This window comes from Phocoena sinus, chromosome 2 (genome assembly GCF_008692025.1).
Source record: "Phocoena sinus isolate mPhoSin1 chromosome 2, mPhoSin1.pri, whole genome shotgun sequence".
In the NCBI taxonomy this organism is placed as follows: domain Eukaryota; kingdom Metazoa; phylum Chordata; class Mammalia; order Artiodactyla; family Phocoenidae; genus Phocoena; species Phocoena sinus.
Genome location: NC_045764.1, coordinates 141,555,061 through 141,581,897, shown reverse-complemented (window position 1 = coordinate 141,581,897; position 26,837 = coordinate 141,555,061). Strand labels below are relative to the sequence as shown.

At 42.2% G+C, this 26,837-nt stretch overlaps 1 protein-coding gene across 1 annotated transcript in view; it reads right to left on the bottom strand.

The window, feature by feature from the left end:
- Positions 1-26,837, bottom strand: part of FNTB (farnesyltransferase, CAAX box, beta) — an 85,078-nt gene that overhangs the window by 9,902 nt on the left and 48,339 nt on the right. The window contains exons 5-9 of the mRNA XM_032622984.1: positions 24,905-25,051; positions 24,719-24,802; positions 14,020-14,106; positions 7,657-7,786; positions 4,681-4,813 (exon numbers count right to left, since the gene is read on the bottom strand). Coding sequence (XP_032478875.1) covers positions 4,681-4,813; positions 7,657-7,786; positions 14,020-14,106; positions 24,719-24,802; positions 24,905-25,051 — 581 coding nt within the window. The remainder of the gene's footprint in view (positions 1-4,680; positions 4,814-7,656; positions 7,787-14,019; positions 14,107-24,718; positions 24,803-24,904; positions 25,052-26,837) is intronic.

Below are 26,837 nucleotides of genomic sequence, written 5' to 3'. Positions count from 1 at the left end.
GTGCTCACACAATTTTAATTACTTTCCTCTTTGCTCTTTCTCCACCTGTGAGCACAGTCGACTCTGTAGGAGATACATACATATATGATGGGACTTCACTCTATCTTGTTTCCAAGGTTGTTTCCAGTTCCTTGCAATCATAAAAAATGCCGCAATAAACATCTTTGTGAATCTTCTCTATGTCTAGGATTATTTTCTTCAAGTAGATTCACAGGAGTGGAATGATTCAGTTAAAGGGAATAAACATTTTTAAGGCTTTTAATAGATACTGATAAACTGCTTTAAGACTTTATATAGCTGCCAGCAAAATTTAAGATTTTCCTGTACTACTTCTAGCACTGGTTACTTTGAAAAAAAAGTTCTCAGCAATTAAAATGTTAAAAAGAAACAGTACCTGATCATTTGTTTTGCTGTGCATGCCTTTAGTTACTAATTAGGGTGAACTGTTCCCGTAACTTTCGCTTACTAGTTCTATTTCCTTTTGAGAGTGTCTGTCCTTTTGTCTTCTGAGATCCAAGAGTCAATTTTATTAATCTAGCTTTTTACTATATTTACTCTTTATCTGTATCATATGGTATACCTATTTCTCCCTTTTGGCTCTACTTTTTTGGTTATATGGGGTTTTTTTTAATTGCATAAATATAGTTTACACATATGCTGTAATCACAGTGTTGATTTTTTCCTTTGTGATTTCTTCTTTTAAGAAGCACATTTAGTGGGTACAGGGGTTTGGGCGGGCGGTGATGAAAACTCTAAAATTGATTATCGTGATGGTTGCACAACTCTGAATACACTAAAAACTACTAACTGCACACTTTAAATGGGTAAATTGTTCAGTATGTGAATTACATCTCAACAAAGCTGTTATTTTTAAAAGCATATTTACCAAACTTTAGGGTAACTGCAGGTAACTTTAGGGTAACTGCATTAAACATCTGTACAAAATATACCTTTACTTCATATCCTATAAGAAATAAAAGACTGTTACCTTAAGGTAAATGATAACTTATGGCTAGAACTGGAATCTGAAAAGAAAATGCTATGTTTATTGTTAAAAAGATTACAGAGTGTTTCAGTTACCCCCTACATTATTGAAGTCTAAAGGCTCAAAGTTCATAAACTCGACAAGGAACTTCCTGAGATCTTGAATTTGCACATCAACACACATAATTACGGTGAGATGAAGGGAGATATGATTACAGGCTGATAACTGTGCACTGGAGTCTGGCCTTTTAAATCCTTTACATCTCTCCCTTAAAATACAGATCCCCATTATAATGTCATTTTGCATTTCAAAGGTTCCTTTTATCTGAGAAATCAAAAGTTTTTCAAACAGTAACTGACAGATACAGCCACATGTAGCTCAACTTCACAGGTGGACAAATAAAGCCTGGGGTGCATCCCAAAGAACATGGCAGCAACTAGTAACTATCAATCCAAACAGAAACTCACAGGCCTGCTGCTATCCTACTGCTCCACAAAAACAAACTGACTCACTAATTTAGTCAGCATTTGATATTTTAAAGATATTAATAGCAATTTGTTCTTGTACTCAAATACTGTCTTCTATACGTAAGGCAGCCACCGCATGGACTACGGAAGAGATAGGGATTGGCCTGGGTTCACGTGCTACAGTGTGCCGGTCCCATGTCATCTTATCAGTATGATCATCATCATCACCTTTTAAAAATGTATTTGTTCACTTACTAAAATAAAAGTAGTAACACACATGATAAAAAAAAAAAGAAAAAAAAAGCTGCCTACAGTACAATAGGAGAAGTACATTTCTCTCCCTCCATCTCCTACCCCTCTCCCAAAGGTACCCGTTGTTAAAGGGGAGTTGTGTATACTTCCAGGAAAGCTGGGTGGATGCCAGCCTGTGTGCACACAGACAGACTGTTCTCGGCCTGGCCTGGCCTTTGACACTTTCCGTTGTGTCCTGGAGAGCTTTCCACGTGAGCCCATTGTAATGCAGCTACTGTATGAAGAGATCATAATTTATTTAACTGTTAGCCTTTTGGTGGGCAGTTGGGTTGTTTGCTATTGAAACTCCACTTCAACACACATCCTTTGCAATGTCTGTGCAGGTAAATTCCTGCCAGTGTCCTCACTGGGTTTAAATAATTTAAATTGATGTCTCCAAACTACCCTCCAAAAAATGACGCACCTACTTACACCCCTCTAACAGTGAAAAGTGCCTGTTTTCCCACACTTTCCCCAACATAGGGTATCAAATTTTCTAATCTCTGCTAATCTGACAGTAAAAACAAATAGGGTCCCACTGTTTTTATTTGCATTTCTTTAACTATCACCTTTTCGTCTGATTAATGGCCATCTACAGATGGCAGGGCTCTGATACCATGATAGGTGGCAATCAGGTATTATAAAGCAAGTCACCTACCCATGCTGTACTTTGTTTCCTCACCTGTAAAATGGGAATAATGAAAGAACCTGTTTCTTTTTCTTTTTCTTTTTTTTGGCCATGCAGCTTGCCGTATGTCAGTTCCCCGACCAGGGATTGAACCTGGGCCACAGCAGTGAAACCCCGGAATCCTAACTACTAGGCCACCAGGGAATTCCCGGATAGTATTTGTTTCATAGGGCTGTTTGGAAGATCAAATGAGAAAATACATGTGTAATACTCAGTTCTGCCCCTGGCTTGCGGCGAGCACGTGGTAAGTCTCAGTAGTTGTAGCAGCTGTAGTACAAGTAGCAGTGTAGTAGAATCCTCTGCCTGTTTTTCAGTTGGGTTGTTCATGTTTCTTACTGCTTGGTATGACTTTCTCAAATGAAATTAAGCTCTTCATCATTTATCCAAATATTTTCCCCACCTGGCTACTAGTTTTGTCTATAGAATTTCTCTTTTGTAAAATAACTTTTGTTGTTTTCCTTTATGTAAGAAAGATATATTATTGTAGAAAAATTAGAAAATAGAAATAAAAAAGAAAGAAAACAAACATCACCTGTCATTTCACAACCCAGATACCTTCCATTAATTTTTTGGAGTCAACTCTTCACTGAAAATGGAATTACATACATACTGCTTTGAAACCTAACTGATCACAGTACATTGTGAATATCATTCTACGTCGCATCTCCTTTTGACTCTCAACGTCAGCATTTTGCCCACCACTCAAAACACTCCCGTCTTCCGGAGCCCTGCCTAGTCCAGGTCCACTGTTTGCTGAGACGTGAGCTTTGGGCCTAACATGGGCCTCCTTCCAGGCAGTGAAAAAAGCTGGAAGCACCAAGATTCACAGGCAACTAACTTTTCCCACAGGCAGAGCTTTGAATGTGACTAGTCCTCCAGAACTTGCACTATGATAAACAAAATGTGAACCAGGGCCCCCCTGAAGACTTTGGCAGGTAGCCCTCCTGTTACGCTCTCACTAGATTTTCCTGGCAGCTGCAGAATGACTGCATCTTAATCCTGCCAGGGACAGGTTTGTGAAAGGCTGACGGTGTGACCCAGAGGCTTGACCTCACCAGTTCCAAATAAAGAGATCACTAAAACCCCAAGTTATTTCTGTTTTGAAACGCCGGACTCTCGGGGGACTTCTGACTTCCCTACTATAGTGTTCAGCCAGAGACTGTGCAGGTTCCACAGTCAGGGGACGTATCTCAGCTGAGACATATCTTAGCACCCTGAAACTGAAAGCCCAGGGGCTCCAGGCCAAGGATTCTCAGGACAGACCGCGACGGGGAGGATAGAGCGATGGGGAGACAGGACAGAGGCTCTGCTGAGTTCAATTCGGTACCCAAAGTGGCCACAACTTAAATGAAATTAAGAAATGAAAGAAAGGGGCTCAGAAAAAGACAGCCAAACAAGAAGAAAACGTGTGTGGGGCAGGGCGGGGGATGGGGGCAGTAGAAAAGAATCTCATCTTCTACATTTGAGCAATGAATAACCCAACTACTAAGTCCAAAGAAAAGCTTCCCTCTGGGCCAAGGGATCTCATTCCAAGACCAGATCTGCACCCAGCAGGGCCTCCAGACCTCCCCTCTCCCACTGGTTTCCTCACCCTGTTCTCACATAAAATAAATGAAAAAGATGATTCCGGAGGCAGCCAGTGGCCTGAGATGTCGCGAGGTAAAGGGACGGCTCCCAGAAGTTTGCTCTCTATCTCACTGCTTGGATCTGCACTCCCACCTGAGATTCCATAGAGATGAACCCAGGTCTCTCCGCTCCAGTGGTGCGGGGCAGGGGGGACACACCCGCATCCAGGATTCTTCAATGAATCTAAAATACAACACTTCTAATGGCGGCAACCACGCAGACAGCCAGGCATGGTGGGTCTTTGCTCCAGGGTTTCTGGTTCTCTGCCCGCTTACTCAACTGCCTTTCTGTCACTGCTGTGACCACGTGCATAGTGTGGGTTTTCAGTTCTGACGTGACACACAGAGAGTTCTGCTCCAGAAACTGCAGCTTCACGTGGAGTTGAGGTGGTGGTCACCGTGGCGCCAGGCACCTGCCTCCCCCTAGCCACAGCCAGAGTGAAGCAGCAGTGGCTCCTAAACCAACGGGACGGAATCCTAGCCTGAGGCGGGAAGGTCCACACTGGGCACCTCAAAATCCAGGACAGACAGCCTATTTCAACCCTCTAACAGAGCGCCCTGGCCTCCGACTCGGTCAGCAGCTGAGGGGAGTCACCCAATCCTGCGTACAGCCCCTGGGCTCACCTTGGGCGTGCAGTGCACGGTGGAGCAGAGGCAGGAGCCCCGCCTGCCAGAAGGAGTAGCAGCCGTCCACCAGCTTGTTGCAGCGGCCCTGAAATCCACCTTCAAACCGCATCTGCCGGCTTGTCACCCATTGCTGAGCGTGAGACAGAGAAGGGAGAGGCAGCTGTAGGTTAAAAGAGACCCGAAATCCAGCAAGCCCAGATCCCCAGAGGCCAATCTGGGAGGGAGGGGTCCCATCTCTTGGCTTCCTGGCACCCGAGTTCTGGTGCTTTGGCCTCGGACTTCCTCACCCTCACTGCCACAGACTACAGTGCAACATCGTCTAACCCTCTGAGGCGACCAGCACGAACCTCCGCTCAGGGCCTAACAGACGACTAACCACCTTTTCCCGGGTTCCAAGTGGGTTCTGGTGCTGAGAGAACAAGTGCGCCAAATTGGCCTGAAAGGAAACCTGCAAGCATCTCTTTTTTTTTTTTTTGCGGTACACGGGCCTCTAACTGTCGTGGTCTCTCCCGTTGCGGAGCACAGGCTCCGGACGCGCAGGCCCAGCGGCCATGGCTCACGGGTCCAGCCGCTCCGCGGCACGTGGGATCCTCCCGGACCGGGGCACAAATCCGTGTCCCCTGCCTCAGCAGGCGGACTCTCAACCACTGCGCCACCAGGGAAGCCCAAACATCTCTTAATAAATAAGGTGTAACTAGGAAGTTTAAGGCCAGACCACCAGTGGCTCATTTCTATTCACCTTTCCTGCTCGGGGAAGTTTATTAAAAGCAGATAAATGGAATTTTGTGCTACAAGTCATCAGCTGATCTCAAACTACTCTTGACTTTTACTTGGCACCTGAGGAAATTCATCGAAGATTTCTTAGCATGGCCCTTGTCCCTCGCAGGACTGGGGGCAGAAGCCGTTAGCCCTGGTGAACGAGGATGGCTCTGTGTGGTCTAGCCTCTGCTATCCCAGGAGAAACTGGCTGGCTGACAGAAGAAAAGAGTTTACTTTGAACCTGTAAGATGGCTCTTGGTGTCACTCGGTGGTCACACATGATGCATACTTATCTCCAAGTTTTCTAAACACACTCTACTATGAATATGGAGATAGTGAAGGGTTTGGCCTCGAGGAATGAGTAGAACCAACTAGCCGGGCAGATAATACCTCCACTTCCCTCCCAGCCCCCCCAGGCAGTTCCAGCCACCTGCCAGCGACTCACGGAGCAGCCTCACCAAACTGAAAGGTACAGAGTACGGTATTTCCCCTGTACCTACGTTCTTACTAGACTGAGTTCCTGAAAGGAGTCACTAAGGACCCTCTTCAGAAGGAGTCCAGCACTCCTTTAATTAATAATTGTACACTTTAGATTATATCCCTGTTCAAAGTAACACCCACCCATAGAGAGTCACAATCCAAAATTCTTAAAAAGACACAGAAAAACTGCACTGCAGGTGCAGGCACTAACATATCCCCAGTCAGTCTTAAATGAACCAGCGCTTTAGGATTGATGCCATTCGATGAAAGCAGGCGAAGCCTTACTCAAGAAAACAGGCACTGCAGTAGGGAGTCCATCCTTCACTTTTACTTACCCCACAGACAGATGCAGTGTTTCTAACCTAGACTAATTATTTTTTTCCAGTGCCTAAGTCCATGGATTTATTCTGTTTCCCTTGCCTATATGAATTCATCAAATCCTTCAAGTATGGGTCCTAGTTCTCCCAGAGCAAACAGAGGGGAGGGAGTAGTTTGGATAAGAAGGTCGCACCTACTATGTACCAGGCTGTTTATACCTGTTCTCTCCTTTGACCTTCAAAGAACTGTTACTTCTACCTTACAGAGGAAAAAAATGGAAGTTAAAGGAGATTAGACCATTTTCCCAAGGTCATGTGGCTGTGAAGTGGCACGGACAGGGTTCAGATCCAGAACACTGCTACTGTAACCGAGGTATCTGCTTATTCCTTATTTCTGCCTGGGAAATGGAGCTTTTATGTTTCACGCCTTGTTGGTGATCGGTTTTCAAAATGTCTGATAAACTCGAAGTCTGCGCACAAAGTTGGCCATTTTGGCATAAACCTTCAAGGCTGTAAGAACCTTCAGGAAGAGTATGCTATAGGAGGCTTCCTAAAGGTGAGGACCAAATGCTGCTGGTCATATCTTATAGAGTATAATAGAAACTGTCTTGGAAGCTCAAGATGGGTCTCACAATGGTTCCTATGATGGGAACCTGACATCTGAACTTGGGGAGAGGACATGAGTATCAGTTGCAGCTGGTTTGCTCTGAGGTCATGGTGAGGGAATAAATGCTTCCCCAAAGATAGCTCCTTCGTGGCTCTGTGTGTGTGTGTTTATGTACTAGGCCTCCAATGATAATTTAGCTATAATCTAACAAGTCCCTGAAGCTGACTGTGCTCTGAGTTCATGCTGAATATTGGGCAGGAGCTTGGAGTTGAGACGGAAATGCCTGGGCCACCTGCTCTGTGCATGACCCGGCTGTGCCTATAGCTCATGTCGAGGTGGTTACTAAACGTTCGCTCGGCTTCAAAATGCCTCAAAACTCTTCTCATAACTTCTTCTCCCAGGAGAATCTTTCCAAGGCACATGATAACCTCTAATTTTAAGAGGCTGAAGCTATACTTCTCTTTGAAGTAGGAGGAAGGTACTCTGGCCCATACCAGATGTCTGAGGGAGTCAAGAAGCCTCTGGAATTGGCCTAACACACTGTACAGAAAGTTCAGAGCAGGAAGATGGAAAGGCAGGAAGGAGGGGACTGAAACCGGGCACAGATGTTCACCCCTTGCACTTTCCTGGTACAGTGCTGAGCACTCCAACAACTGCGTCTGAAGCTTCGTTACAGGACTGTTAGCTCACAGCTCCAGGCAGGAACTGTTAGCCCTTCCCACAGCCAACCGTCCCTTAAGCCGGCACGCCTGAGCAGTCACATCTCAGGGGCCTGGGGCCTGAGAGGAAGACGGATCACCAAGTACTTACTAATAAGCTCTTCAAGTTCAAGAAGCGTTCCTTCTTGAGGATGACCAGTGCGGCCAGGCCACAGAAAGTATAGCCACCGTGGGCTTCCATCCCTGGCACCCCGCCAATTCCACCTTCCCAATTCTGACATCTGGAAGGAGATTGAGAAAAGCAGACTGAGTGTCAACCAATGAGCACAAGTGCAGGACCACCCTGGATGGCAAAGGATGAGTTTGCTTAGTTTAATGCAACTATATTCAATAGCTGTAACTATACTCAGTATCTTGTAATAAACTATAATGGAAAAGAATATGAAAAAGAATATATATATAAAACTGAATCACTTTGTTTTACACCAGAAACTAACACAACATTATAAATCAACTATACTTCTATTAAGAAAATGAACAACATTGCAACTATGAATGGAAAGATGCTAATTAACTTTTAGAAATGCCTTTTCCTCAAAAGAAAAAAGGAAACTCAGACATAGTCTACTAATGTAACAAACATAGTACCTCAAATCACTACTTTTTGGAAAAAGTTATAAAATCATATGTATAGTGTGATAACCGTCAGGTTAAAATAAAATTGAAAAATAATTGCTAATTCTGGTTATCTTTCAGTACAGGTCTATTGCTGATATTTTTCCTCTTTATTTTTCTGTATTTTCAAAAAGTTTCTATAGTGAAAATACATACCTTTATAACCATTCAAAGTAAACTTATTTTTTTTAATTACAATTTCCTACATTTTCAAATTACTTTATTATCATAGTAATTATTTGGGATTAGACTATATATTTAAGAGTGTATTTTCTAGTCATAAAAACATGAGTAATCTTTGGCTTAGCAATATAGGGTCATTTCTAGGAATTAATCTTATAAAGTAAGTAAGAAATGTGTTCAAAAGTCAGATTGTAAGAATGTTTACTGTATTCCCATTTATAACAGTGAAATATCAGAAACAACTCAGAAGCTCAACAGTAAGGGACTCGTTATATAAATTATGGTATATCCGTATAACAGAACACTACAGTCATTTAAAATAATGCTACAGAAGTATACTTAAAAATGTTCCAAATACATTACATGAAAAAGTTATAAAATGATAATGTACTGCATAATTTTTCTGGAATTCTGGAAACATATACAGCAAATGAGCAGTTAGTGGTGGATTACAAGCAGTTAGATTTTCTTTTTGCTTGTTTATAATAAACATGTTTTATCTGTGAAATAAGAGATTTTCCTTTCAGCATATTTTCATATAACAGAACTTTACTTCCAATGATCAACAGGTATGTACATAGAGTCACACTCCCTACAGGTGTGTCTGCCTCGCAAATCCTGACAGGCACACAGGTGGATGAGCACTTAATCCAACTTCTGGGTAGAAGAGAAAGGAACCTGTAACACCTCCTGTCTTCCAGGTACCTCTTGTTAAAGGAGAGGCCTTGGGAACTCAGAGGCCCTTTTCAGAGAGGCCCAAGGCCCAGGGAGATCACAGCAGAGTGCATAGTCAAGAGATGGCTACCATCCCCTGAACAGATTCTTCAGCATCCTCTATCCCCTAACCCCACCACCACCCAAAGACACACAATCCAAGTTTTCTTTCCAGTGCATTTGGCTTCATGGAGCACAGGAACAGCTCAAGTTTGAAAGGTCTGATGAGTGAAGAACATGCAAAGGACCTCTGAATTTTTTTTTCTTAACTTATCTTTAAAAATGTTTTTTGAGTTAAAAAAAAAATAAAACAGTATAAAAGAATAAACAATAAAAAGTTACAACTCCTGCTGAGCCTGGCCTCCTAGTTCCTCTCACCAGCTGAGTTTCTATGTCTCAGTCCCTCTTTCTCTCCACACATACACGCATGCACACACACACAATATACATTTATTTACATATTACACTTTCCATCCCTGTTTTTACATGCATGAGAGCAATTTAGTAAAATTCTTTGGGAGTATCTTCTAGTTAAATATAACTGATTGAACACAAGAGTCCAGTAAAATGAAAGTAAAGGAATTTTAAAAAAGGATAAACCCACAAGGGTAAAGAGAATAGGAGAGGATATGAATACAGACAGGAGATAACAAAATTGTGAAAGCTGGAAAAGGAGAGAGGTAAGACGTAACTGACTTAACAGAACCGACAAACCTACACCAGCCCTGGGAGGAAAGGAGAGAAGAAGAAATAGAAAGCAAGGTGATATGTTCCGATGACAAGCCGGGGGACACAAGGTACCCCTAAAGTGGGATGAGTTTGAACCAAGTTGACTGGTGGTAAATTTATAAGAGAATCAGCTATACCTCCAGGTACCCAGCAGAAGATGGGAGGTTTCAGGGGCTGAATGAAGAGGAACTGAATTCCAGGATTTCCAGCACAGCTGAGAGCAGGTGGAGGCCCTGTACTGAGCAGGGGGATTAAGCGAGTCTAAGATCTGAGCACAAGCACCCTCAACCCCTTTCCCTGTTAGTATTTCACAAAGCTGGCCGCTAACTTCATACCCCAACCAGGAATCTGGAAGATTCTTCCCTAGGGAAATGGATAAGCCTAAGGGAAAAACCCTACAGATATTGATATATGAGAATTCCCCCATGAATGGCTGCATCCCAGCCCACCGTGGCACACACAGTTTTTTTAGCACCTGACACTTAAATATGAACACCAGACATTTGAGCAAAGTCTCTTACGTGAAAGAGACTTTTATGTAAAACATGAAACAAAAATAAGACAAATAAACAAAAATAAATTGGAGGAAATAATGTAGGGAGCAGAAGTAAACTTTAAGTTATATCTTTAGATAAAATATTATATACAAAATAAAAACACTGCAAGGACAAATATCCCTGATACAAGAACAGAAGAGAATATAAAAAGGAAGTATTCTTTATAAATGGAGATTAAAAGTTAAAACAGAACTGCAGAAATAAAAACTCAACAGAGGGATTAGAAGATAAACAGTAAGGGAATCTCTTAGAAAGCACAAGAGATGAAAGATAGGCAAAAAATTTTTGAAAAATTAGAAGACCAATTCCACTTATTGGATGTTATAAAAAGAGCAAACAAAGAAAATGGAGGGGAAGAAGTTATCAAAGAAATAATAAAATTTCTTGGAAGTAAAGCACATGCAATTCTAGATTGAAGATAACTGCTGAGTGCCCAGCACAATGAATGCAAAAAGAAATCCAGGGCTTCCCTGGTGGCGCAGTGGTTGAGAGTCCGCCTGCCGATGCAGGGGACATGAGCTCGTGCCCCGGTCTGGGAAGATCCCACATACCGCGGAGCGGCTGGGCCCGTGAGCCATGGCCGCTGAGCCTGCGCGTCCAGAGCCTGTGCTCCGCAGCAGGAGAGGCCACAGCAGTGGGAAGCCCGCGTACTGCAAAAAAAAAAAAAAAAAAAAAAAAAAAAAGAAATCCATATCATGGTTCATCATCATGAATTTTTCAAACAGCAAGAATAAGAGAAACAAAACAAAAACAACAATGGATTGGGAATACAGTAGATTGGGAGGCAGTAAAGCACAGTGGTTACCCTAACAGGTTTTGGTCACTTAATTTCTTTGTATTTTAGCTTAATGTCATATTCAATATCCCATCATTTGCTATATAGGGAAACTATGGCATGGAGAAGTTAATTTGTCCAAGGCACAAAGCTAATAAATGACAAAACTGGGCTTCAAACCCAGGCAGTCAGAATTTCACATCTAGTTAAGGGCCTAACAAACCAATCCTGCAAATAACTATATAATCTGGACAAAACACACGAAAACAACTTCCTGAGGGCTCAGCAAACTGAAAAAAGCTGGGGATTTGAAAGTTGGAGCAGTCCGTCCCTCCCCTCCCCCACCCAATTTTTTTCTTCCTGATTTGCCCTGAGGATGGCTACAGTCACCTAACAGTGGCAGCAGCAGGTGAGGGGAAGGCAGCTGAAGCTAACAGAAGGCCCACCATATTTCTGGCAAGAAGAACCAGGCTGACAGTAATTGAGGAGGAATCCCAGAAAGAGGAGAGCCAGAGAAGGAAAACCCAAATTCCATGTTTAAACTTTGCTTAAAATTTTACCTGACCCTGAATCACACATGCATTGAGCAAACTGAAAGCAGCTTCTGACCAAGAACTGATCCAAGACCTGAGCCCCTGCCCACTGCAGGTGTGTCTAACCAAGTTGATTGCCTGCTAAAGGAAAAATACCAACACTCTTTAAAGCAATCTAACAGAATCCAATCTCTGCAATATAACATCACAATGTCCAGGGTACAGTCCGAATATTACTTGACATAGACACTCAGGCAAGTGAGACATGTCAACTCCAAGACAGCCAGATGTTGAAATGACCAGGCAAGAATTTTAAAGTAGATATTATAATTTTATATTTACCTTAGTGAAGAAAAACACACTTGTAATGAATGAAAAGACGGGAAATCTCAACTGAGAAAAACAGAAAGTATAAAAAAGAACCAAACCCAGGTAGTCCAGAGCAAAAGGCTACATACTCTCAATCTTTAAACTATTGCTCTCTTACTATTATTACATACCAAATCCTCAGTAAATGCTGGTTACCATTATTATCAGCCTTTCTAACAATGACACTGGTAGCCAGAAGATAATGGAGCAGTGCTTAAAAATTCTGAAGGAATACAATTGATCCAGCTTCCAATTTAGAAGTCTCTAACCAAATAAACTATAAATCAAGTGGGAGACTAGAATAAAAATACATGAAAATCTTTAAAACGTACCGCCGAAGTTCTCTTATTGGGGATCTGTTGGAATACGATATGTGATTCATTAAAATGAGTGAGTAAACCAGGAAAAAGGAGGATGGGGCTTTAACAAAGCAGAGAAGTGAAGTGAATTTCCTGCTGAAAGGAAGCTGCTGGATGCCTGCTGTGCAGCAAGCTGAGAGCAATCTGTCCAGTCTGAAGCAGGAGGGCAGAGGCCCCAGGAGGGATAACTCAAAACGCACGTGCACACACACATACACACACACACACACACACACACACACACACACACACACAAGAGAACTGATACATTACCTGAAGTGTTTAACTGTATTGAGAATAATTTTATAGCTCTGGCGGAAAATTCGGGAATTAAGAGGTAATAATTAATTCCAGGAAAGTAAAAGTCATACAAAAAAGTAAATATGGGGCTTCCCTGGTGGCGCAGTGGTTGAGAGTCCGCCTGCCGATGCAGGGGACACGGGTTCGTGCCGTGGTCCGGGAAGATCCCACATGCCGCGGAGCGGCTGGGCCCGTGAGCCATGACTGCTGAGCCTGCGCGTCCAGAGCCTGTGCTCCGCAACGGGAGAGGCCGCAGCAGTGAGAGGCCCACATACAGCAAAAAAAAAAAAAAAAAAAGTAAATATGATCATAGTATCTCATTTGGTTTAGCTGAAAATTGTATTTTCATAGTAGTAAGTACTACTTTGATAAAAATTTAAATGTAAAAAAATAAAATACAGCTTGGATATAATTCCTCAATAATATATATAAATCTACTATACCTTTTCTTAAAATTATGAAATAATTTGAAGGATCCACAAAAGTATAGCAAATAATATATAGAACATACATGTACCTAACACCTAGCTTTGATTTAGCCATATGCATTTCAGGGTTTTTTATTTTAAACAAACAATTACAGATACAACTGAAGTCTCCTGAGGAGAAGTACAGACCTCCCTTAATCTCATTTTCTTTATTTTCTCACCCGAAGTAAGCACCATCCTGAATTTGGTGTTTATCCTTCCCAGCATGTTTCTATATTACTACATGTGATTCTTCCCATAAACAGTATAGAATTGTTTTGCATGTTTTCAAATTTTAAGCAAATGTGATCTGCATGTTTTCTTTAACATCCTTTTTTTTCCTCAACAGTGTTTTTGAGATTCACCCGTATTGATACATGTAGCTCTAGTTCATTCACTTTAATTGCTATATTATATTTCAATATGACTACACCACAACTCACCTATCCATCTTGCGCTTGTGAACATTTAATCTGTTTCCAGCGTTTTACTATTATAAACAAGTCCTATGTTTGTCTCTCTCATGCATGTGGTGTGAGTTTCTGGAGAAGTGGAATTTTGGGGTCATCAGCAAGGGTATCTTTGAGATATTTCCAAATTGCTCTCCAAACTGGCTGAACTCCATTTAGACTCTGACCAATACTGTTTACGCAAGGTTTTGATCCTTGCCAATCACATTAAAGAAAGTTTGGAAGAAAAGAAAACTTTTAAAGTATTTTTGAAATGCACAATCCTTCAACCCAGACATCTCTTGTAATTTTATATTCCCTTCTCTGGTCCTTCTGCACTTTATTTTTCAGAAGTCTTGACCGCCTGCTGTCTAAGAGGCAGGACAAATCCCAGCTTCTCTCACCTTGCGATCCATTCTGCAGTGCCCTCAAACAGGTCTGGAGTGATGATGTTGGTCAGAGAAGCTACTGACGCGGCACAGTACGCACTTCTGGAAGGACAGAAATAGAGGGGGAAGTGTTAAGCTTTAAGGAGGAGCTTGAACAAGGCTCACTGAACTTTTTGGACGGATTGCTCTCTGCCTCATAAGCTGTAATCACTGCCTGGCCTCACTCCAAGCCCATGGTTGGTCCTCCTGGGTCTCCAACCAGGAGCTCTGACATTCTATTTCAACAGAGTTGCTCATGGCACAGCCTCAGTGAAAGAACATGACATTCTATTCTCCCTACCTCCACATGGTCAAATCTACACCAGATGAAATAACAGCCATAACAATTCCTGTCGACAGTGAATTCAGCTCTTCTTTCAAAGACCTACAACGGCTCCCAAAACTCCATGCTGTCATTCAGGTATTTCTGATGTGCTCATTCAGTTGTCAGTACTGTTTTTAGATCCAGGACTTGTCTGTTTACGGCATGGACAAGTTAAAGGTTAACTGTATCTTTTCCAAACAGACACAACTCCAAAGCAGGCCGCCAGACCACACTGGCTGCTTAGACCAGGCAAGAGGGACTGAAATGTATGAGCCCACTCAGATCCATTCCTTAGGCTTCTAGAGCAAGAAAAGGGTTTTGATTTCAAGCATCCCACCAGTACACACACACACATACACACACACTCTTTAAAGGGAAAAGAAAGAACATGTCTTTTTCTTTTCCCCCCCATGTTATCCTACATGATTTGGAATAATTCTTGCCATTCCATTCTGCCAGCCCTAATTCTTCTCAGGACACCTTTTATTTCAGCTGATCCCTCTATTATGGAACACGTCTACAAACTGTCTTTTCTTCCCTTCCAGGGTCTTTTCAAACATCCGACATCTCAGCTCTGTTTTATGTTGAAGACAAAACCAGTTTGTTCTAATTCTGTTTACAGATCCTTTTTCTAAGGGCTCCTAAGTAATATAAAAGGGAGGAGAGAGAAGGGTCCAGCTTCCGTATTGTTCAGTATGGACATAACACTAAGCCAAGTGTACTGGGGCTTTCCAGTGAGCCACAGGCATTCTTCTCCTCCCAGCATTTTTATCAGCCTGCTCACGCCGGCCAAAGGCACAGCAGAGGCTGAGTTATACCAGCAGGCATCAGAAGCATAAAGAATCCTTTCTGCCAAATGTTACTATCTAGCATAAGCTAAATTCAAAAGCCTGACCTAACTGCTCTCAGGTCTCAAGCCTCTCAAAGGGCTTCAGAGGTATTTGCTCTTGAATCCGAACATAACCTCTGAGGTAGGGAGGCGGCGAACACAGGGCGGTCGCCTCATAAATGGAAGAACTGAGACCTGCTGCCAGATCTCACACGTAGACCGGGAGCGAACAAAACACACCTTTTTCGAGCATCTTCTTCCTCTCTCCCTCTATCCAGTCATCACATCTCTCAGATTTGTCCACTACTCTCCATCCTCTCTGCTGTCACCCAAATCCAAGTCACCATTAACCTGGGTCAGTCTCCCTCTAGCCCTGAAACCAGAGCATTTTCACTAAAACACTACAATCTGTTCACTGTAACTACAGAACTTCTAATAAAATACAAATCAGATTGTGTCACTCCCTACTTAAAACTTGTCAGTGGCTTCCCACTACCCTTAAAATAAACTCCAGCCTTCTCAAGGAGGCTTCGGGGCCCCTCGGGCTATTCCCAGCCTGGCTGTCCAGCTTCATTTCTCCCCCTGCCCACCAGGCCTCTGCACTTCAGCCACACTGAACTTCTCCTTTCCTGAACACACTCTATGCTCTGTCGCCAAAACTTTTGCAAATGCTGGGTCCCTATCTCCCCACTACCCGCCCAGAATGCTTCCGGTTATATAACCTAGATTAGGAGGTCAGGAGTACATAACTGCTCCTTTTTTAAGAACTGAGAAAAAAATGGTGCTTGCTATGAGTTCATTGCAACTGGATTAGTGGCAGTCCACAGGAGCTGTGAATGCCGGAATAAGCTCATCTCAGAAACTGGAAGGAGTTGTGACAGACCTGAAAGATCAAGAGACCAGTTCTGCCTAACCCAGAATGAGACAAGCTAGCCTCCAGATGCCAAACTGTCCCCATCAACTGCTGCTTCTCTTCAGGTCAATCCACTCAACAGCACTCAGGAGTAACTGCTGATGCTTCCAGGCAAAGACAATTAAAGGAAGACAAAGTGAAACATGATGGAACTGGGGCACTAGAAACCACACAAAGCAGGGAAACTGCATGAGACCTGCTAGGTTTCATCCATCATTCGCATCTTTAATCCTCTGTAAATGAAAAGCATGGCTCGAATGGCAGAACATTACCAGAGGAGCTCAGGTAGAGGAAGAATATGGCTACAGTGCTCTTCAGTGAAACAAACATTTTTTATGTCTAGCAGATATGAATAAGAAAACAGAAGGAGAGAAAGACAGAGAAGATGAAAAAGCAGAGGGCTATGTACCAGATGAATGAACAAGATAAAACCCCAGAAAAACAACTAAATGAAATGGAGATAGGCAATCTTCCAGAAAAAGAATTCAGAATAATGATAGTGAAGATGATCCAGGACCTCGGAAAAAGAACGGAGGCAAAGGTCGAGAAAGATGCAAGAAATGTTTAACAAAGACCTAGAAGAATTAAAGAACAAACAAACAGAGATAAACAATACAATAACTGAAATGAAAACTACACTAGAAGGAATCAATAGCAGAATAACTGAGGCAGAAGAACGGATAAGTGACCTGGAAGACAGAATGGTGGAATTCACTGCTGGGGAACAGAATAAAGAAAAAAGAATGAAAAGAAATGAAGACAGCCCAAGAGACCTCTGGGACAACATTAAACGCAACAACATTCACATTATAGGGGTCCCAGAAGGAGAAGAGAGAAAGGACCCGAGAAAATATTTGAAGAGATTATAGTTGAAAACTTCCCTAACATGGGAAAGAAAATAGCCACCCAAGTGCAGGAAGTGCAGAGAGTCCCATACAGGATAAACGCAAGAAGAAACACGCCAAGACACATAGTAATCAAATTGGTAAAAATTAAAGACAAAGAAAAATTACTGAGAGTAGCAAGGGAAAAACGACAAATAACATACAAGGGAATGCCCATAAGGTTAACAGCTGATTTCTCAGCAGAAACTCTACAAGCCAGCAAGGAGTGGCATGATATACTTGAAGTGATGAAAAGGAAGAACCTACAACAAAGATTACTCTACCCAGCAAGGATCTCATTCAGATTCGATGAAGAAATCAAAAGCTTTACAGACAAGCAAAAGCTAAGAGAATTCCGCACCACCAAACCAGCTCTACAACAAATGCTAAAGGAACTTCTCTAAGTGGGAAACACAAGAGAAGAAAAGGACCTACAAAAACAAACCGAAAACAATTAAGAAAATGGTCATAGGAACATACATATTGATAATTACCTTAAACGTGAATGGATTAAATGCTCCAACCAAAAGACACAGGCTTGCTGAATGGATACAAAAACAAGACCCAAATATATGCTGTCTACAAGAGACCCACTTCAGACCTAGGGACACATACAGACTGAAAGTACGGGGATGGAAAAAGATATTCCATGCAAATGTCATGTGAAATCAAAAGAAAGCTGGAGTAGCAATACTTATATCAGATAAAATAAACTTTAAAATAAAGAATGTTACAAGAGACAAGGAAGGACACTACGTAATGATCAAGGGATCAATCCAAGAAGAAGATATAACAATTATAAATATATATGCACCCGACATAGGTGCACCTCAATACATAAGGCAACTGCTAACAGCTATAAAAGAGGAAATTGACAGTAACACAATAACAGTGGGGGACTTTAACACCTCACTTACACCAATGGACAGATCATCCAAAATGAAAATAAATAAGGAAACACAAGCTTTAAATGACACAATACACTAGATAGATTTAATTGATATTTATAGGACATTCCATCCAAAACCAGCAGATTACACTTTCTTCTCAAGTGTGCACGGAACATTCTCCAGGATAGATCACATCTTGGGTCACAAATCAAGCGTCAGTAAATTTAAGAAAATTGAAATCATATCAAGCGTCTTTTCTGACCACAACGCTATGAGATTAGAAATCAATTACAGGGAAAAAAACGTAAAAAACACAAACACATGGAGGCTAAACAGGACGTTATTAAATAACCAAGAGATCACTGGAGAAATCAAAGAGGAAATCAAAAAATACCTAGAGACAAATGACAATCAAAACACGACAATCCGGGCTTCCCTGGTGGCACAGTGGTTGAGAGTCTGCCTGCTGAGGCAGGGGACACGGGTTCGTGCCCCGGTCCAGGAAGATCCCACATGCCATGGAGCGGCTGGGTCCGTGAGCCACGGCTGCTGAGCCTGCGCATCCGGAGCCTGTGCTCCGCAACGGGAGAGGACACAACAGTGAGAGGCCCACGTACCACAAAAAAAAAAAAAAAGAAAATAACGACAATCCAAAACCTATGGGATGCAGCAAAAGCAGTTCTAAGAGGGAAGTTTATAGCTATACAAGCCTACCCCAAGAAACAAGAAAAATCTCAAATAAACAATCTAACATTACACCTAAAGGAGCTAGAGAAAGAAGAACAAACAAAACGCAAAGTTAGCAGAAGGAAAGAAATCATAAAGACCAGAGCAGAAATAAATGAAATAGAAACAAAGAAAACAATAGCAAAGATCAATAAAACTAAAAGCTGGTTCTTTGAGAAGATAAACAAAATTGATAAACCATTAGTCAGACTCATCAAGAGGGAGAGGACTCAAATCAATAAAATTAGAAATGAAAAAGGAGAAGTTACAACAGACACTGCAGAAATACAAAGCATCATAAGAGACTACTACAAGCAGCATTATGCCAATAAAACAGACAACCTGGAAGAAATGGACAAATTCTTAGAAAGGTATAACCTTCCAACACTGAACCAGGAAGAAATAGAAAATATGAACAGACCAATCGCAAGTAATGAAATTGAAACTATGATTTAAAATCTTCCAACAAACGAAAGTCCAGGACCAGATGGCTTTACAGGTAAAATCTATCAAACATTTAGAGAAGAGCTAACACCCATCCTTCTCAAACTCTTCCAAAAAATTGCAGAGGAAGGAAAACTCCCAAATTCATTCTATGAGGCCACCATCACCCTGATACCAAAAGCAGACAAAGATACTACAAAAAAGAAAATTACAGACCAATATCACTGATAAATATAGATGCAAAAATCCTCAACAAAATACTAGCAAACAGAATCCAACAACACATTAAAAGGAATCATACATCATGGTCAAGTGGGATTTATCACAGAGATGCAAGGATTCTTCAATATATGCAAATCAATCAATGTGATACACCATATTAACAAATTGAAGAATAAAAACCATATGATCATCTCAATAGGTGCAGAAAAAGTTTCTGACAAAATTCAACACCCATTTATGAAAAAAACTCTCCGGAAAGTGGGCATAAAGGGAACCTACTTAAACATAATAAAGGCCATATATGACAAACCCACAGCAAACATCCTTCTCAATGGTGAAAAAGTGAAAGCATTTCCTCTAAGATCAGGAACAAGACAAGGATGTCCACTCCCACCACTATTATTCAACATAGTTTTGGAAGTCCTAGTCATGGCAATCAGAGAAGAAAAAAGAAATAAAAGGAATACAAATTGGAAAAGAAGTAAAACTGTCACTGTTTGCAGATGACATGATACTTATACATAGAGAATCCTAAACATGCCACCAGAAAACTACTAGAGCTAATCAATGGATTTGGTAAAGTTGCAGGATACAAAATTAATGCACAGAAATCTCTTGCATTCCTATACACTAATGATGAAAAATCTGAAAGAGAAATTAAGGAATCACTCCCTTTTACCATTGCCACATAAAGAATAAAATACCTAGGAATAAACCTACCTAGGGAGACAAAAGACCTGTAATGTAGAAAACTGTAAGACACTGATGAAAGAAATTAAAGATGATACCAACAGATGGAGAGATATACCATGTTCTTGGATTAGAAGAATCAATATTGTGAAAATGACTATACTACCCAAAGCAATCTACAGATTCAATGCAACCCCTATCAAATTACCAATGGCATTTTTTACAGAACTAGAACAAAAAATCTTAAAATTTGTATGGAGACACAAAAGACCCCGAATAGCCAAAGCAGTCTTGAGGGAAAAAAATGGAGCTGGAGGAATCAGACTCCCTGACTCCAGACTATACTACAAAGCTACAGTAATCAAGACAACAAAAACAGAAATATAGATCAATGGAACAGGACAGAAAGCCCAGAGATAAACCCACGCACCTATGGTCAACTCATCTATGACAAAGGAGGCAAGGATATAGAATGGAAAAAAGACAGCTTCTTCAATAAGTGGTGCTGGGAAAACTGGACAGCTACATGTAAAAGAATGAAATTAGAACACTCCCTAACACCATACACAAAAATAAACTCAAAATGGGTTAGAGGCCTAAATGTAAGACCGGGCACTATAAAACTCTTAGAGGAAAACATAGGAAGAATGTTTGACATAAATCACAGCAAAATATTTTTTGATCCACCTCCTAGAGTAATGGAAATAAAAACAAAAATAAACAAATGGGACCTAATGAAACTTAAAAGCTTTTGCACAGCAAAGGAAACCATAAACAAGATGGAAAGACAACCCTCAGAATGGGAGAAAATATTTGCTAATGAATCAACAGACAAAGGATTAATCTCCAAAATATATAAACAGCTCATGCAGCTCAATATTAAAATAACAAACAACCTAATCGAAAAATGGGCAGAAGACCTAAATAGACATTTCTCCAATGAAGACATACAGGTGGCCAAGAAGCACATGAAAAGCTGCTCAACATCACTACTTATTAGAGAAATGCAAATCAAAACTACAGTGAGGTATCACCTCACATCAGTTAGAATGGGCATCATCAGAAAATCTATAAACAACAAATGCTGGAGAGGGTGTGGAGAAAAGGGAACCCTCTTGCACTGTTGGTGGGAATGTAAATTGATACAGCCACCTTGGAGAACAGTACGGAGGTTCCTTAAAGAACTAAAAATAGAATTACCATATGACCCAGGAATCCCACTACTGGGCATATATCCAGAGAAAACCATAATTCAAAAAGACACATGCAGGCTTCCCTGGTGGCGCAGTGGTTAAGAATCCTCCTGCCAATGCAGGGGACACGGGTTCGAGCCCTGGTCTGGGAAAATCCCACATGCCATGGAGCAACTAAGCCCGTGCGCCACAACTACTGAACCTGAGCTCTAGAGCCCGTAGGCCACAACTAATGAGCCCACGTGCCACAACTACGGAAGCCTGCGCGCCTAGAGCCCATGCTCCGCAACAAGAGAAGCCACAACAATGAGAAGCCTGTGCACAGCAACTAAGAGTAGCCCCCGCTCACTGCAACTAAAGCCCACACACATCAACGAAGACCCAACACAGCCAAAAATAAATTAATTAATTAATTTATTAAAAAAAGACACATGCACCTCAATGTTCATTGAAGCACTATTTACAATAGCCAGGTCATGGAAGCAACCTAAAAGCAACCTAAATACCCATCAACAGACAAATGGATAAAGAAGATGTGGTACATATATAGAATGGAATATTACTCAGCCATAAAAAGGAACGAAATTGGGTCATGTGTAGAGACGTGGATGCATCTAGAGACTGTCATACAGAGTGAAGTAAGTCAGAAAAGAGAAAAACAAATATCGTATATTAACGCATATATGTGGAACCTAGAAAATGGTACAGATGAACCAGTTTGCAGAGCAGAAATTAAGACACAGATGTAGAGAACAAACGTATGGACACCAAGAGGGGAAAGCGGCAGAGGGGTGGTGGTGGTGGTGTGATGAATTGGGCGATTGGGATTGACATGTATACACTGATCTGTATAAAATGGATAACTAATAAAAATTAATAAATACAAAATAAACATACACAGGTTATTTGTGAGTAAAAAAACAAACAAACAAAAAACCAATTATTGGGTCTCTTTGAACTCCAGAATTCAATGGACACCTCTTGCAGAAAAAAAAAAGAAAACAGAAGGAAACCGGCGCCAGAACGAAAAAGTTAGAGAGTAATCATATCTGAAAAAGGTATGTGATAAAATGCCAAAGCAATCTCTCCAGGGTTTCTTTGCTTTCACCTATAATCTCAGGAAACTTTAAAAAGCTAAATTTGGAGTACTTGTAGAACAGGATGAAAATGTAGTGACCAAGAGGGGGGAAAACAGGGCTTCTCTGGTGGCACAGTGGTTGAGAGTCTGCCTGCCGATGCAGGGGACATGGGTTCGTGCCCCGGTCCGGGAAGATCCCACATGCCGCGGAGCGGCTGGGCCCGTGAGCCATGGCCGCTGAGCCTGCGCGTCCGGAGCCTGTGCTCCGCAACGGGAGAGGCCACAACGGTGAGAGGCCCACGTACGGCAAAAAAAAAAAAAAAAAAACAACAAAACAAGAAGGGGAAAACATTTTTTAACTTTTTTCTTTAGATGTCAACACAATACTGTTTTCCTCAATAGTTATATTGGCTTCACTGGCATACACAGTGTAAAAACAAGACCACAGGCCCAAAAGGGAGTCCCTTGTGCTAAACTCCACATTGCCAAACCGGGACCTCATTATGGTTTCTGCCCTCCCAGAAATGGAATCTTAAACCTGTCAATCAGGAATTACCTGACCAGCACCGGTGAGGGAATCTGCCTGGTGGACATAGCCAACCCGCTTTTTTGCCTGGTTTAACTTCCTTGTCCCTGCTCCCTTCTACCCATAAAAGTTTCTCATTTTGTACAGCTCCTCAGGGCTCCTTTCTGTGCACTAGATGGGATGCTGCCTCATTCAAATCAATCTTTGCTCAAATAAATTCACAGAATTGCTAATAGGCCTCCATTTATCTTTTAACAACAGATACCGGGATACTGTGATATAAGAAGAAATATGTATTTGGTCTTCTCCTCAGCACAGAGCTCATAAAACCCGTGGAATATCCTGACTGATGGGCGATAGGAGAGTCTTGTTATTCATAAAATGCGCCCTTCGACCACACCTGAGTTTATGCTAATGAGGTGACTCCTGGAGGATGGGGGCTGGTTACCAGAGGCACCAACCATGGGATTCGAGGGTTGGAACTTTCAGGCCCACTCTCCAGAAGACTGAGTTAATCACCCAGTGGCCGATGAGTTCATCAATCATGCCTACATAGTGGAGCCTCCATAAAAACCCTAGATGAAGGAGTCTGGGGAGCTTCTGGGCTGTGGACGCACCCCTGTGCCTGCTGGGAGGGTGGCACATCCCAACGTCATGGGGACATAAGTCCCTACGCTTGGACATTTCCAGCCCTCACCCTATATACCCCTTCATGTGGCTGTTCATTTGTATCCTTTATGACATCCTTTATAATAAACTAGTTAAACAGTAAAAAATTCTCCTGAGTATTCTGAGCTCTCCTAGCAAATTACTGAAATGAGAAGGGGGTCGTAGGAACCCCTGGTTTGTAGCCAAGTCAGGCAGAAGTGTGGGTACCCACTACTTGTGACCACTGTCTGAGATGGGGGCAGTCTTGTGGGACTGAGCCCTTAACCTGTGATGTCTGTGCTAACTCTGGGTAGTTAGGGTCAGAACTGTTTAATACGAGGAAAAAACACCCTGACATTTCGTGTCAGAAGCATTGGGAGTAGAGAGACAGTTCTCCAGGTACCTAGGTTTCCAGATACCTAGGCTACTTGCAGACCGAAGAATATCCTTCACTGAAGGTCTTTGCAGCCTGGTTACCTACTTTTATCTGCAACGTGTTTTGTGCTCCACAACTTTCATGTTTTTTTCTTCCCCTATACTTTCAAACCAATAGTTAAGCCAGAATATTAATCAACTTGTGTAGAGGAAAATATAAATAGGCAATAAGATGGCTTTGATATAGAAAGCTCATAAAAAATGTATTTATCAGACTAAAGAATAATAATCTGGTATAAAATCTCAATGATCCACACTGCCTTTGAGTACTGACTAATTCAGTGAATTCCCTATATGCTTCATAGGCAACCTCCTGCCAGGTGAGTAAACTACTTGCTAGGTACTTGTAATTCTTGAGAAAAATGATCATTTTGAGCCAGCTGGTTCCATCAGTTCATGCAACTGTTTGTCATACACCCTACTGGCCCCTATGGGTTTCTGCACCACCCAAAGCAATTCTCACACAGTTGTTAAACATTCTCAGGATTTCATCAAATTCATTCAGAAAATGTCTCCCATTCCCATGCCACAGAGATGAAAGATTATATCACAGTATACAGTTACATCTTACAGTATATCCTTTCATACCAAACAAATGTATTTTTCATTTTTAAAACAAAAGCATTTGATTTTATTTCTGTGTTACTCATATTTTGGCATTTACATAAAAGAAGTCAAGTGACAGTGACCCCTGAGGACATCTGTATCGTATTTGCAGTGATTATGAACTGTGTCACTGACACTTTACTCTGCATGTCATTCGCTGAGACAAGGCAGCAGCTTCCCAGTGTTGTTCCCCGGGCTTGGCATCTCTGATGGCAGATAAACCCGAGAATCTGCTGACGCAGCTGCCTGAGAAAAACCCCACTCACCTCACGTCCACCTCACCTCCAACGTGCATGAGAAAAGAGCCATCGGGTTGCTTCAGCGAGTACAAATACTGGAGAAGCTTCTCTCTGAGAAATGAACAGGAGAGAGGCAGGAGATGGCGATGGTCAGTGCACTGTCAGCAGGCGGGAGCCCAGCTGGGTGTCCAGTCCTGCTGGCTTTGACTGTACCTGTTAATGACATCATAGGCCTCTTCGGTGCCAATGATGCACAGCGCGTTGACTGCTGCGTACGTGGGCGCAAGGTGTGGGTACTGGCCAGGGCCCCCTCCAAAGCCACCTTCTGGGCTTTGACACAGCTCCAGGAACTGACACACACTAGGTACACAGCCAAAGGGAAAGACAAGGTCAGACAGCATTCATTTCAAAACACCAAATTCCACCAGTCCATGCCTTTCCAAGCCTCCGCCTTCCTCAAAAGGGAAGAAACCTCCCCTCCCCACCTAGTGAATATATACTGGATACAGTCAACACCTGTAAAGGGCCTAATTCTCTAATGATAGCCTGATTCTCTGCTATCATCAGCTTTGTGTGCCCTCCTTTCTGAGTTTTGTATTTAAGCATTTGCCTAGTCGTGAAGCAAGGAACATAAGGCCGGGCAGTTCTTAGAACTGGGAGTAAGTCTTATGCTTCTTGACCCAATCTTTCCCATACCTTTCTCTCAATTTGCCACCCTGGATCTATGGAACCAGCCCGTTCTCCTTGCCTCTAGGGTACCTCCCAGGCTTCGAATTTTGCCTAAATCATGGTGATACTCAACTGCTGGTCTAGAGCCATCACCTAGGCCTACCAGGAATATTTAAAGAGATGCCTTCTCACCCCAACTGCCGTGTAAGCCCCAGCGGGCTACTGATTTTTACTCCGCTCACCAACAAGAAACAAGCTTCCAATGGAGTCTGCATCCATGGTTAGGAGAATAAGAAAGAGGTGAGCTTCTGCTTGCTCAGCTCACTGTGGCAAACTTAAGCACTGCTGACTCCTATCACAGGAATGCATCCCAGGCCGTAGGCTTTTGGAGAGTTTCTCACAGGCTCCAGCTCCTTCACTGAGGGAAACTGTTTATTGAGGGTTGGCCTCCAAGCCCTTGCTCCCAAGCATGGCATCAGTCTGCCCAGAAGTTATCTTCTTGCTTTAAGTGAAACCAAGAGAGCCCCTCTGTGTCTAAGGCCCTCTAAAGTTCATCGGAAAGGGGTGCCCCCGGAGAGCCCTGGTTCTCGAGCTGTTTCCGCACAACGTAGCAGGATCACAGCTTCCTACTAGGACAAGTCCTCAGTTAAGAGAACCAGCTGCAAATCTGTGTCCTTCTAGTGCGCAGACAGCCTTCTTTTCCTGGGCTCTTTTGTCTCATTTTTTCTTATATACTGCTGCCAGAGAGGTCACACAGAGTCTACTTAAATCTCCACTAAAACACAAGCTGATTGCGCCTTTCCCACGTCGTATTTGATGACTTTTGATTTCAGACCTGCCATTATCTGGGCAGGGACAGCCACAGAAAAGCTGCTGACTTCCTAGTAAAGCCCTGAAGTCATCACAGGTTAAAAGCAATCCACACTCACTTCACATTCCACCCACAATTTCACTGTAGGAAACACAAGGATTGAAACTGAAGTTGATAATCAGAGAAGGAAGACAGTTCTGTGACATGTTTTTAATAGCGATTAATTTTTGCAGAGAAAAATGAGTTTTTTACTAACATGTTTCCCAAACCCTCATCAATTCTTATCCTATTTCCCAGAAACAAATAGCTAATAAACTCCTGGTCTAACAAACGTTGGCTGCATTAGCATACAAAAAGTTTCCTGATCACAAAAATTAAGTTTTTTGACTGACATAAAACTTAACAGCACATTTTTAAAAAGAAAAAGGAAAATTCTCATCTAGTTATCCATTCCCTTCCCCAGCTCCCATGACAGACTTACGGCAAATGCAATACTCCTGACCCTGTAGCCTAAAGTCTGGAATGGGCTGGGATCTGAATGTACCAGAGACACCATTAAATCACCCCTCCACACCAACTGCCCCCAGCTGACAGGCTGCATCTGACTGACTGAGGGCTATGTGGGGAACAGGGGTTGGGCTCTTCTTGAGTCTGAGACACTTCCGT